At 43.7% G+C, this 13,043-nt stretch overlaps 1 protein-coding gene across 6 annotated transcripts in view; it reads right to left on the bottom strand.

Annotated features, from left to right (window-relative positions):
- The window catches only part of LOC130077979 (E3 ubiquitin-protein ligase HECW1), a 140,009-nt gene that overhangs the window by 73,102 nt on the left and 53,864 nt on the right, over positions 1-13,043 (bottom strand). For all 6 annotated transcript variants that reach the window (XM_056243422.1, XM_056243421.1, XM_056243420.1 and 3 more), the window contains one exon: positions 7,400-7,569. In XM_056243422.1, coding sequence (XP_056099397.1) covers positions 7,400-7,569 — 170 coding nt within the window. The remainder of the gene's footprint in view (positions 1-7,399; positions 7,570-13,043) is intronic.

The following is a 13,043-nucleotide window of genomic DNA, read 5'->3' as shown; positions in this document are numbered from 1 at the left end:
GTGAAAGACGCAGGTGTGTGACAGACACAGGTGTGTGAAAGACGCAGGTGTGTGAAAGACGCAGGTGTGTGAAAGACGCAGGTGTGTGACAGACTCAGGTGAGTGAAAGACTCAGGTGTGTGACAGACTCAGGTGTGTGAAAGACGCAGGTGTGTGAAAGACTCAGGTGAGTGAAAGACTCAGGTGTGTGACAGACTCAGGTGTGTGAAAGACGCAGGTGAGTGACAGACACAGGTGTGTGAAAGACACAGGTGAGTGACAGACTCAGGTGTGTGAAAGACGCAGGTGTGTGAAAGATGCAGGTGTGTGAAAGACTCAGGTGTGTGAAAGACTCAGGTGTGTGAAAGACGCAGGTGTGTGAAAGACGCAGGTGAGTGAAAGACGCAGGTGAGTGAAAGACACAGGTGTGTGAAAGACTCAGGTGTGTGAAAGACGCAGGTGAGTGAAAGACACAGGTGTGTGAAAGACTCAGGTGTGTGAAAGCACAGGTGAGTGAAAGACACAGGTGTGTGAAAGACTCAGGTGTGTGAAAGACGCAGGTGAGTGAAAGACACAGGTGAGTGAAAGACTCAGGTGTGTGAAAGACACAGGTGAGTGAAAGACTCAGGTGTGTGACAGACACAGGTGTGTGAAAGACACAGGTGAGTGACAGACACAGGTGTGTGAAAGACACAGGTGAGTGACAGACGCAGGTGTGTGAAAGACTCAGGTGTGTGAAAGACACAGGTGAGTGAAAGACTCAGGTGTGTGACAGACACAGGTGTGTGAAAGACACAGGTGTGTGAAAGACGCAGGTGTGTGAAAGACTCAGGTGTGTGAAAGACTCAGGTGTGTGAAAGACTCAGGTGTGTGAAAGACACAGGTGAGTGACAGACTCAGGTGAGTGAAAGACTCAGGTGTGTGACAGACACAGGTGTGTGAAAGACACAGGTGTGTGAAAGACTCAGGTGTGTGACAGACACAGGTGAGTGAAAGACACAGGTGAGTGAAAGACTCAGGTGTGTGAAAGACACAGGTGAGTGACAGACTCAGGTGTGTTAAAGACTCAGGTGTGTGACAGACTCAGGTGTGTAAAAAACTCAGGTGTGTGAAAGACACAGGTGTGTGAAAGACGCAGGTGTGTGAAAGACACAGGTGTGTGACAGACTCAGGTGTGTGAAAGACACAGGTGTGTGAAAGACGCAGGTGTGTGAAAGACACAGGTGTGTGACAGACTCAGGTGTGTGAAAGACACAGGTGTGTGAAAGACTCAGGTGTGTGAAAGACACAGGTGTGTGAAAGACTCAGGTGTGTGAAAGACACAGGTGTGTGACAGACTCAGGTGTGTGAAAGACACAGGTGTGTGAAAGACACAGGTGTGTGAAAGACACAGGTGTGTGAAAGACGCAGGTGTGTGAAAGACACAGGTGTGTGAAAGACACAGGTGTGTGAAAGACTCAGGTGTGTGAAAGACGCAGGTGTGTGAAAGACACAGGTGTGTGAAAGACACAGGTGTGTGAAAGACTCAGGTGTGTGAAAGACACAGGTGTGTGAAAGACACAGGTGTGTGAAAGACTCAGGTGTGTGAAAGACTCAGGTGTGTGAAAGACACAGGTGAGTGACAGACTCAGGTGAGTGAAAGACTCAGGTGTGTGACAGACACAGGTGTGTGAAAGACACAGGTGTGTGAAAGACTCAGGTGTGTGACAGACACAGGTGAGTGAAAGACACAGGTGAGTGAAAGACTCAGGTGTGTGAAAGACACAGGTGTGTGACAGACTCAGGTGTGTGAAAGACACAGGTGTGTGACAGACTCAGGTGTGTTAAAGACTCAGGTGTGTGACAGACTCAGGTGTGTAAAAAACTCAGGTGTGTGAAAGACACAGGTGTGTGAAAGACGCAGGTGTGTGAAAGACACAGGTGTGTGACAGACTCAGGTGTGTGAAAGACACAGGTGTGTGAAAGACGCAGGTGTGTGAAAGACACAGGTGTGTGACAGACTCAGGTGTGTGAAAGACACAGGTGTGTGAAAGACTCAGGTGTGTGAAAGACACAGGTGTGTGAAAGACTCAGGTGTGTGAAAGACACAGGTGTGTGACAGACTCAGGTGTGTGAAAGACACAGGTGTGTGAAAGACACAGGTGTGTGAAAGACGCAGGTGTGTGAAAGACGCAGGTGTGTGAAAGACACAGGTGTGTGACAGACTCAGGTGTGTGAAAGACACAGGTGTGTGAAAGACACAGGTGTGTGAAAGACACAGGTGTGTGAAAGACGCAGGTGTGTGAAAGACACAGGTGTGTGACAGACTCAGGTGTGTGAAAGACACAGGTGTGTGAAAGACGCAGGTGTGTGAAAGACACAGGTGTGTGACAGACTCAGGTGTGTGAAAGACACAGGTGTGTGAAAGACGCAGGTGTGTGAAAGACACAGGTGTGTGACAGACTCAGGTGTGTGAAAGACACAGGTGTGTGAAAGACGCAGGTGTGTGAAAGACACAGGTGTGTGACAGACTCAGGTGTGTGAAAGACACAGGTGTGTGAAAGACGCAGGTGTGTGAAAGACACAGGTGTGTGACAGACACAGGTGTGTGACAGACTCAGGTGTGTGACAGACACAGGTGTGTGAAAGACACAGGTGTGTGACAGACTCAGGTGTGTGAAAGACACAGGTGTGTGAAAGACGCAGGTGTGTGAAAGACACAGGTGTGTGACAGACTCAGGTGTGTGAAAGACACAGGTGTGTGACAGACTCAGGTGTGTGAAAGACACAGGTGTGTGAAAGACGCAGGTGTGTGAAAGACACAGGTGTGTGACAGACTCAGGTGTGTGAAAGACACAGGTGAGTGAAAGACTCAGGTGAGTGAAAGGTTAAGGGAGACTGTCAGTCCTAATACAGAATGTTTAATACATCAAGAGTGTGATTTGCATTAAATACTTTATAGACTAACAATTGAATTGAATTGAATTTATTGTTGAGGATAACCCCTTGAGATGAAACATCTCGTTTTCGAGGGGGTCCTCGAGACAAAGACAAAGATAATGCAGCACATATACATTCACTCACACTAAAGCTCTACCTCATCCCGCCTCGCCCGACCCACCAACTCCTTATTGGAAACAAATCCATGAGTAAAACATATTGCAGTATTAAGATGCATAACAACATTTAGCCCTGGCTTACATACACATATGTCTATACATACATATATACAAACATCATGTATACACATACCTACACCCATACTCGCATAAGTACACATAATAAAAAATAATAAAAAATAAAAAAATAAGTATCCCAGATATAAAGGGTATAAAAAACAAAAGTCCAGTCATGCATGAGGAAAACATTTACAGCAACAATTTGCTTGCAAGTAAGTAAAGAGAGATATTTTGAAGGAACACAATGATGTGACAGATCTTAGAGACCCAGGGAGGCTATTCCAGTCTGAGGGGGCTTTGAATTTAAAGGCACGTCTACCACTCTCTTTGGAGATATTTGGCACAATGAAGGAGAGATATTCAGTGTGTCTCAATCTATAGCTGGGTCTATATGGAAGTAAATATTCCTTCAGGTAAGAAGGATAATTATAATACACACATTTAAAAATGACCTGATACCAGTGATACTGTCTTCTGGCTTTTGGTGATAATAGGTTCAGTGAGTCATACATTACACAGTGGTGAGTAGTAAAAGGACATCTCAGCACAAATCTACATATATTTTTGAAAACAACATTCAATGCCTTCAAATTTGATTCTGATGTGTTTTGATAGACAATGTCCGCATAGTCTAATATGGGAAATATTAACTGTGACACAATTCTTAGTCTAATCAGTTGAGTGAAACAGTTAATAGAGCGACACAATATTCGTAAATTACAATTAATCTTTTTAACAACAGAGTTGATATGACACCTAAAGGAGAGTTGTGAGTCAAGCCAAAGGCCCAAATATTTAAGTTCATCAACTTGTACAAGTTGAGTATCGTCTAGGAATTTGAGTAAAAGTTTGTTATCTTGATTCATTGAAGCTGATCTGGTGGGGAACAATATGCTATATGACTTTTTCTTATTCAATAGAAGATGATTGGATTGGAACCAAAGTTGAATGGTATAAAAATTAGATTGCAATGAGGATTGAATCTTAGAGACAGACACATTAGATGTGTAGATCGCTGTGTCGTCTGCATATAGATGGATACAACAGTCTGAGCAAATTAGAGGAAGATCATTGATAAATAAAGAAAATAGAAGAGGCCCTAAGGAAGAGCCTTGAGGGACACCTTTGTCCATTATTAAGGACTGTGATACGCAACCACAAAAAGAAACACGCTGTCGTCTACAGTGGAGGTAGGAATTAAACCAGAGAAGAGAATCTTTGGTAAGGCCTATGGCATATAATTTGTCGAGAAGCAAATAGTGATCGACCATATCGAAGGCCTTAGTGAGATCTATAAATATTGCACCAGTTGACATGTTATTATCTAAGGAAGATGAAACATCATTGGTAAATTTTAGAAGAGCAGTAGTTGTAGAGAAGTTTGGTCTAAAACCAGATTGATTTGGAGACAGAATAGAGAAATCATTAATATATTTGAATAGTTGTTTAAATATGATTTTTTCAAAGACTTTTGCTATACTACTGATGATAGAAATAGGTCTATAGTTGTTAAGATCAAGTGCATCGCCACCCTTATGTATTGGTGTAACTCTGGCAGACTTCCACATTAAAGGAACCACACAGGTGGATAATGATAAATTAAATAAATCTGATAAAAGAAATGCCAGTACATGAGATGCGAGCTTAATAAACTTAATCTCCAGGCCATCGGGATCAGTACCCTTACCTGACTTTAGTTCGGAGATTGCTTGCTGAACTTCAGTAGGATTTATTTTAGCAAATGAGAAGGAACTGTTAAACACATCTGCCGGACTAGAGTAGGAGAAATTAGAAAATTGTGAACTACAAATGGAGGAAAAGTGTTGGTTGAAAGCATTGGCAACTGCAAAAGGATCACTGATAACATCATTATTGACTTTGATTTCGGTAGCAATGCTTTTAGTGGAATTTTTATATAAAGAATTAAGGCTTTTCCAAAACTTCTTAGGATTATTGAAATTATTAGATAGAAAGTTTGTATAATAGTTCGATTTAGCATTCCTTGTTTTAGTCGTACACATATTTCTTAATTGTTTATATACAGCCCCGTCTGATGGATCCTTTGACAGGCGGCACTTTACCCATGCCTTGTCTCTTTGTTTAAACAGATGAATTAAATCAACGTCAATCCATGGTAAATGTCGGCCCTTAACCTTGACTGATATCCAAGGGGCATGTTTATCAATTATTTTAAGCACTTCTGTATAGAAAAAATTCCAAGCATCTTCAACAAAAGGAATAAGGTTAAACCTGTTCCAATTTATATCTAATAAATCTTGGATAAAAAACTCAGTGTTAAAATGTTTACTCTGCCTTACCCTGATCACCTTGGGTGGTAGGCGTGGTATTCTAATTTTCCATACACAGAAAACCATGGAATGATCACTAAAGCAATCGGGTAGAACACCGGTTTCAGTAATCCTGTTAGAGTGGGTGACCAAAATCCAGTCCAACAAAGATTTGGATCTATGGTCAACCCGAGTAGGTTCTCTAATTAGTTGAGTCAGATTTAAGCTTTCAAAATAATTTCTATCATTTAGAGATGAACGATCTAACCAGTTAATGTTAAAATCACCAAGGATAATCATCTCGTTTGAGCTACCCACAGATTTTATAGTAGTGCCTATGCAGTGTATTGACTCTGTAGGAGAGTTTGGAGGTCTGTAGATGTTCCCTATAATCAGCTGTTTATTAACGTGAAAACTAATTTTAACAAAAAGACATTCAAAGTATACAGGGTTTTCCTTAGGGGCTATAAACTCAGATAATAAATTTGAGGAGACATAAGTGGCTACCCCTCCTCCACGAGTACCCCTATCAGCTCTATACAAAATATAACCATCCAGTTTAATTTCCTCATCTAATATGTTTTTATTCAACCAGGTCTCAGACAGTGTTATAACATTTGGTTTATTATAGACCAACCAGGCCCTTAAGAGATCAATTTTATGTGGCAAGCTCCTTATATTCAGATGAATGACAAATAAGCCTTTACCCATGTTGACTATTCAAGGACATAGGAAAAAGGGTTGAAGGGTTGGAGGTTGGGGGGAGAAAGCGAAAGTGATTCTATATTTAACATCAAAATTAAATTTTAAAATGTATGTTTTTAATGTAACCTCACTTGAAATACTTTGGTCAGTTCGAGAATAATTCATGCAATTTTATATTATTTATTTGATACAATTAAAAGAGCGGTTTCATGTCTATCCTTTTTATTGTTCAAGGTTGATAAGGTGATATTTAGAATATTTATGGGGATATTTATGGTGATATTTAGGTGTTGATAATGGTTGATATTTAGAAGGTAAATGGTAATAAGTAATACAATACTAGAGAGTAATTAGTCTAATTGCACTGTTGAAGATGTCATTAGTAGCTTGTAGCAAATCTTTTTTTAAAAATCTAATAAAATGTTTCAAAAAGTTAAAAATGCTTGTGTGTGTGTTGTTTGACTGCCATGATTAAATCCTTAAAAGCTTTGTGAAGTATATTGTAAATATCTGTCATCAGATATTAATAGCAAAACAAAGGTTTTGGATGTGAAGTCACGCGGTTCTGTGCATGTGTTTCCACATGTGTTGCAGACAGAAGCAGGGATAAATAACCCGTTTGAGTCTGAATACTTTAAGAGCAGAAGTTATCAGAGAGCTTCATCTGAGAGTGCTTCTGTTTCAGAGCGGCTGGTAAAAGTGCCATCAGATTCAGAAGAGATTCTGCTTTCATGCAGCGACTCAAAGCTGCGCGATATCAAACACAGACTCACCGCCAAACGCTCTTCCGCTTCAGAAAGAAAGACGTGAAATGTCACAATCGCATCTCCAGACTCAAGATTCAAAGATGACTTTTTAAATGTCAAAATGCCTTTAAACGATCCGTCATATCGAACGCTGTGAAATGAATTTGAATGAGAAAGTGTGAAACGCAAAGTTGAGATGTTGTTGTCCAGAGAGAAAAACAATATGTGGCGTCGGAGGAAAAGATGCGCGAGAGACGAGAGATGCCGTATTTCCCCCGGGTTTAATAAATACATCATCCGCATACATGGGGATTGAGTGAGAAAAAGCATTAAACATTCAACTCTGGTCACAAATAGAAAGGGAAATAAAAGAAAGTGTACAAAAGACGGTAGAGCGGTTATCTCTTCTCCTGCTCACCTGTCACATCTCTTACTGACACACTCTCTACACACACGTGCAGTTCTCCTCGTAGATTAACGAGCGTTACACGTGATGTGCCTGAGAAGCTCGAGAGAAACTGACCTCTCTCTTCCAGACGGGCTGGACCGTGTTGCAGATGATGCCGGACCGTTTCTCCTGTCCGTGATGAGGAAGAGCTGGGAAGATGCTGTGCTTTCCCGGCTGGATGGAGATCTTCAGATATGGGTCGGGATTAAAGAACATCCCTTTCTTTAGACCGACTGCCTGAAGGCCTGGAAAAAGCAGAGCAAAGGAAGGGTTTATGGTGAAAAAAAAAAATGTTTAGATAGATAGATAAACGAATAGAGAGACAGACAGACAGACAGACAGATGGATAGATAGACAGACAGACAGATAGATACAGATAGATAGATAGATAAATAGACAGACAGACAGACAGATAGATAGATAGATAGATAGATAGATAGATAGATAGATAGATAGATAGATAGATAGATAGATAGATAGATAGATAGATAGATAGATAGCTTAAACTTCCATGACGATGCAGCGTTGAAGAAGTCAACTAGCTAGTTACTACTGTTTCCCGAAACCGTATTGTCATATATTAGTCGTTAAACCACATTGGTTAATGATGTCATGCAGGTGGTGGAGTAATAACTACTTTTAGTGAAACTGTTTGAGATTGAATTAATGCTAGATGTTTTGCTGTTTTGCTATAAATTACAGACATGCATCTGAAGAAAATTTCTCATTTATCTCAGTTATTTTGCTTTATTTCCAGAGTCAATCATAGACTCGTTCTCACGCACTAGAGCTCGTTCACACATGCGCACTCTTCAAAAACGACGCTTTAAATCTCTTGACAAACTAAAAGACGTAAAGGACATTTGTATGTATTCTAAATAAAATATACAGATTGTACTGAATGTCATCTTGCTTGTTTTGGGACGATGGTTTCAGGAAACACAGACTCGTTGAACTGTTGATAACGACGGAACTTGCGACCATAGTTGGCTAACGATGCTTTTGGGAAACACACCCCTGAGTAACATTCATGTTCATGCATTGTTAAAATTCATAAAAATGTCACCGGATAACTGCTGAGTGACACCGTTTCGAATATTCGGCAATGCCGATATTTATTTGCATTTGGTGCTTGGCGAATGGTAATTTTAGGCCCTGTATAAATTATAGATATATATATATAATTTTAGGCCCATATATATATATATATATATACATATGTATGTGTGTGTGTGTGTGTGTGTATATAAAACAAGAATTTGATAATTTAAGGTACTGTAATTAATAATTAATATATTATTAAATAAAATAAAAAAACACTATTATTAAATTATTTTTATATATTATATTCTGACAAATAATGATATATACAATATATAATTAGAAATATAATTATATATTATTCTGTTATATTCTGACAAATAATTATATATATACACATTACATTAAATAACAAATAGTGAATTAATAATAACAAACATTTTTATAATTTGATGTTATTTATAATTATTCATTAAGATATTTCAATTCATAACAATGATAATAATAAAAACAGCAACAGGAATAATAATATTGCCCTTTAACATCTGGATAATTTATATTTAACAATGTATTTATGTTTGATTTATTTTAATAATTTTAATAAAACTGTTATTTGTAAAATTAAATAAAAATGGATTAAAAATATTATAAATGTAATAACACTGTCACGGTGTGGTGCAGAAGATGAAGGAGAATCAAGGTGTGGTGCAGAAGATGAAGGAGAATCAAGTTCTAATGCAAACTTTTACTCACAATATAAATCACACAGGTACATCGAAGACAGGCAGACGGTTCACACACACTTAGTACAACGGAGATCGGACAATGAACAAGGCAAAACGAAGGGCTTAAATACATGGGGAAACAGATCAGGGAAACGAGACAGCTGACAAGACTAACGAGGTAAACAGGTGTGACAGATGAACTAATGAGGGTTACCAAGGAAACAGATGAGTGGACAGAACAAAAGGAAGACATTTGACTTATAAAAATACAAACAAACACTGACACATGACAGTACTCCCCCCTCCCGGTAGGTGAGTCCTCGCACCATAGATAGACCAACTTCGGAGGGAGGGGGGGGGGGGGACTCAGGAGGAGGAAGAAGAGCAGGTGAAGGGCAGACAGAAGGCAGGAGGGATCAGGGCAGAGCAGACGATTCAGGCGGCCAGGGCGGAGATGACGGAGGCAAGAGCCATGGAGGAGGCAGGGTTGAGGACTCCAGGGGGCCGACTGACGGGGCGGAGCAGGTGGGAGAGGAGACCAGGGTGGAGCCGGAGAGCCGACGAGCCCAGGCGATGTGGAAATGGCGAAGCTTCAGTCGCCAGAGCCGGCAGTGCAGGCGGGGACACAGAAGGGCAGAGTGGAGAAGGAGGGAGAGAGGACCAAGGAGGAACAGAAGGGAGTGAAGAGTCCAATGGAGCCGGAGGGACAAGGAGTAGCCAGAGGAGTGCAGTACAGAGGTGAGAGTAGGTCGACGAGTTACCAAGATGGATTGGGGGGACGAGGGAGCCTGGCGAAACTGGTGAACTGATGGGCCACGGTGGAACTGAGGGAGGTAGGAGCTAAGGTGGAGTTGATGGATCGACGGGCCGAGGTAGAGTCCTGGTCGCGGAGGTTCTCCGACCAGGCTGGAGCTGCAGGCTGGCAGACCCACGGCGACTCCACCTCCCCGAAGGTGGTTTGAGGAGCTGAGGGGCTGACAGGCAGTGGTGGAAGAAGGGTTGAGGTGGCAGATGGGAGGAGGTGGGAGAGGGAGGCTGGTGGGAATTCAGGAGCCGATTCCGGCTCGGGACAGAAGACGCCGGCTCGGGGACAGAAGACTCTGGACGGGCGGTCTCAGAGGGACGAGACTCTGGAACGGGGACAGGAACAGGTCTGGGAACATGCACAGTCCTTGGGGCAGGAACAGGTCTAAGGACAGGAACAGGTCTGGGAACATGGACAGTCCTTGGGGCAGGAACAGGTCTAGGAACAGAACATGGAAAAGGGACAGGTATCTGCGTGGCGGCGGTCATCCTGGCTGAGGGCTCAGGCCGTGAGGTGGCGGCCATCTTGGCTAAAGGCTCAGGCATTGACCATCTTGACTGAGGGCTCAGGCAGTGAGGCGGCAGCCATCTTGGCTAAAGGCTCAGGCGGCGACCATCTTGGCTGAGGGCTCAGGCAGTGAGGCGGCAGCCATCTTGGCTGAGGGCTCAAGCGGTGAGGCGGCAGCCATCTTGGCTAAAGGCTCAGGCGGCGAGGCGGGGGCCATCTTGGCTGAGGGCTCAAGCGGTGAGGCGGCAGCCATCTTGGCTGAGGGCTCAAGCGGCGAGGCGGCGGCCATCTTGGCTGAGGGCTCAAGCGGTGAGGCGGCGGCCATCTTGGCTAAAGGCTCAGGCGGCCATCTTGGCTAAAGGCTCAGGCGGTGAGGCGGCGGCCATCTTGGCTAAAGGCTCAGGCGGCGAGGCGGGGGCCATCTTGGCTGAGGGCTCAGGCCGTGAGGTGGTGGCCATCTTGGCTGAGGGCTCAAGCGGTGAGGCGGCGGCCATCTTGGCTAAAGGCTCAGGCGGCCATCTTGGCTAAAGGCTCAGGCGGTGAGGCGGCGGCCATCTTGGCTAAAGGCTCAGGCCGGCGAGGCGGGGGCCATCTTGGCTGAGGGCTCAGGCCGTGAGGTGGTGGCCATCTTGGCTGAGGGCTCAAGCGGTGAGGCGGCGGCCATCTTGGCTAAAGGCTCAGGCGGCCATCTTGGCTAAAGGCTCAGGCGGTGAGGCGGCGGCCATCTTGGCTAAAGGCTCAGGCGGCGAGGCGGGGGCCATCTTGGCTGAGGGCTCAGGCCGTGAGGTGGTGGCCATCTTGGCTGAGGGCTCAAACGGTGAGGCGGCGGCCATCTTGGCTAAAGGCTCAGGCGGTGAGGCGGCGGCCATCTTGGCTAAAGGCTCAGGCGGCGAGGCGGGGGCCATCTTGGCTGAGGGCTCAGGCCGTGAGGTGGTGGCCATCTTGGCTGAGGGCTCAAACGGTGAGGCGGCGGCCATCTTGGCTAAAGGCTCAGGCGGCCATCTTGGCTAAAGGCTCAGGCGGCCATCTTGGCTAAAGGCTCAGGCGGCCATCTTGGCTAAAGGCTCAGGCGGTGAGGCGGCGGCCATCTTGGCTAAAGGCTCAGGCGGTGGCCATCTTGGCTAAAGGCTCAGGCGGTGAGGCGGCGGCCATCTTGGCTGAGGGCTCAGGCGGTGGCCATCTTGGCTAAAGGCTCAGGCGGTGAGGCGGCGGCCATCTTGGCTGAGGGCTCAGGCTGGGCAGGCATGACGTGAAAAAGCCTTGGATCTGGCTGTGTTCTGGATCAAGGCACAACGCTCTCCAGACACCGGATGGCGGTCTCCCTCCAGTCCAGTCTGGTGGTGTCTGGGAGGTCGATTGGATGGTTGAATGTGACCCCGATCCGGAACAAGGTGCTCAGGCTCACGTCAGAGGGTGCTGGCAAGGCGGCCATGACGATTATTTTGACCCTATCGTCCATTTTGGGCGGTCCGATCTTCTGTCACGGTGTGGTGCAGAAGAAGAAGACGAAGGAGAATCAAAAGTTCCAATGCAAACTTTTACTCACAATATAAATCACACAGGTACATCGAAGACAGGCAGAGGGTTCACACACACACTTAGTACAACGGAGATCGGACAATGGCAAAACGAAGGGCTTTAATACATGGGGAAACAGATCAGGGACACGAGACAGCTGACAAGACTAACCAGGTAAACAGGTGTGACAGATGAACTAATGAGGGTTACCAAGGAAACAGATGAGTGGCGGGAAAACAGAACAAAAGAAGACATGTGACTTATGAAAATACAAACAAACACTGACACGTTACAAACACACGCACGCACACACACACACACAGTATATACAATTACTTTAAATTACATTTTTCTTTTTTTTTCTTTTTCTTTAAAAATTACATTCTTTAATTTTAAATACTTTAAAACTAGCAATCTAATATTAATAATTAATAAATGTATTATTATTTACATTGTTGTTTCCATAATAATAATAATAATAATTTTGTCCTTCAACAACTGTTTACTCATATATTTTTAAGACAGTTTTATTTATATCTGACTGTATATTGTCTCATTTTTTGCATACCCTGGTGTCAATGCAATATTAAAACATCATTCATAGAGAAACAAGGAAAGCAAGAAGCTTAAAGGCTGAAGCCGAAGAGTCTGAGCCGGGGAATATGAAGAGAAAAGCAGGATCTCTCAGAATCCCATAGGATCTCATTATCTCCGCCAGTATCCAGACAGGCAGTCAGAGGCGCTCTCGATGGGAAGCCTTATATTAATGTCATAATCTACTGAATATGGGCTTAATGCGTTTTTAACACTTTAGACGAGGCGTCCGAGTGTGTGATGCCTTTAGAGCGACGGATCTCCTGCTTATACTCACTGGACTGATGTGGGAAGAGTTCACACAGGTGAAATATTGCTTATGCTTATAGTGTCTTTTATTAGGGTAACCCATATATGTGACCCTGGATCACACATTTTTTTAAATTGAGATTTATACATCATCTGACAGTTGAATAAATACGCTTTCCATTGATGTGTGGTTTGATAGGATAGGACAATATTTGGCCGAGATGCAACTATTTGAAAATCTGGATTCTGAGGGTGCAAAAAGTTATGCATTTATGTTCAC

Source organism: Rhinichthys klamathensis, unplaced genomic scaffold (assembly GCF_029890125.1).
Source record: "Rhinichthys klamathensis goyatoka isolate OS25496 unplaced genomic scaffold, OSU_Roscu_1.1 h1tg000795l_1, whole genome shotgun sequence".
Classification (NCBI taxonomy): Eukaryota; Metazoa; Chordata; class Actinopteri; order Cypriniformes; family Leuciscidae; genus Rhinichthys; species Rhinichthys klamathensis.
The sequence above is the reverse complement of the archived record's forward strand: the minus strand, read 5'-3'. Positions and strand labels throughout refer to the sequence as shown.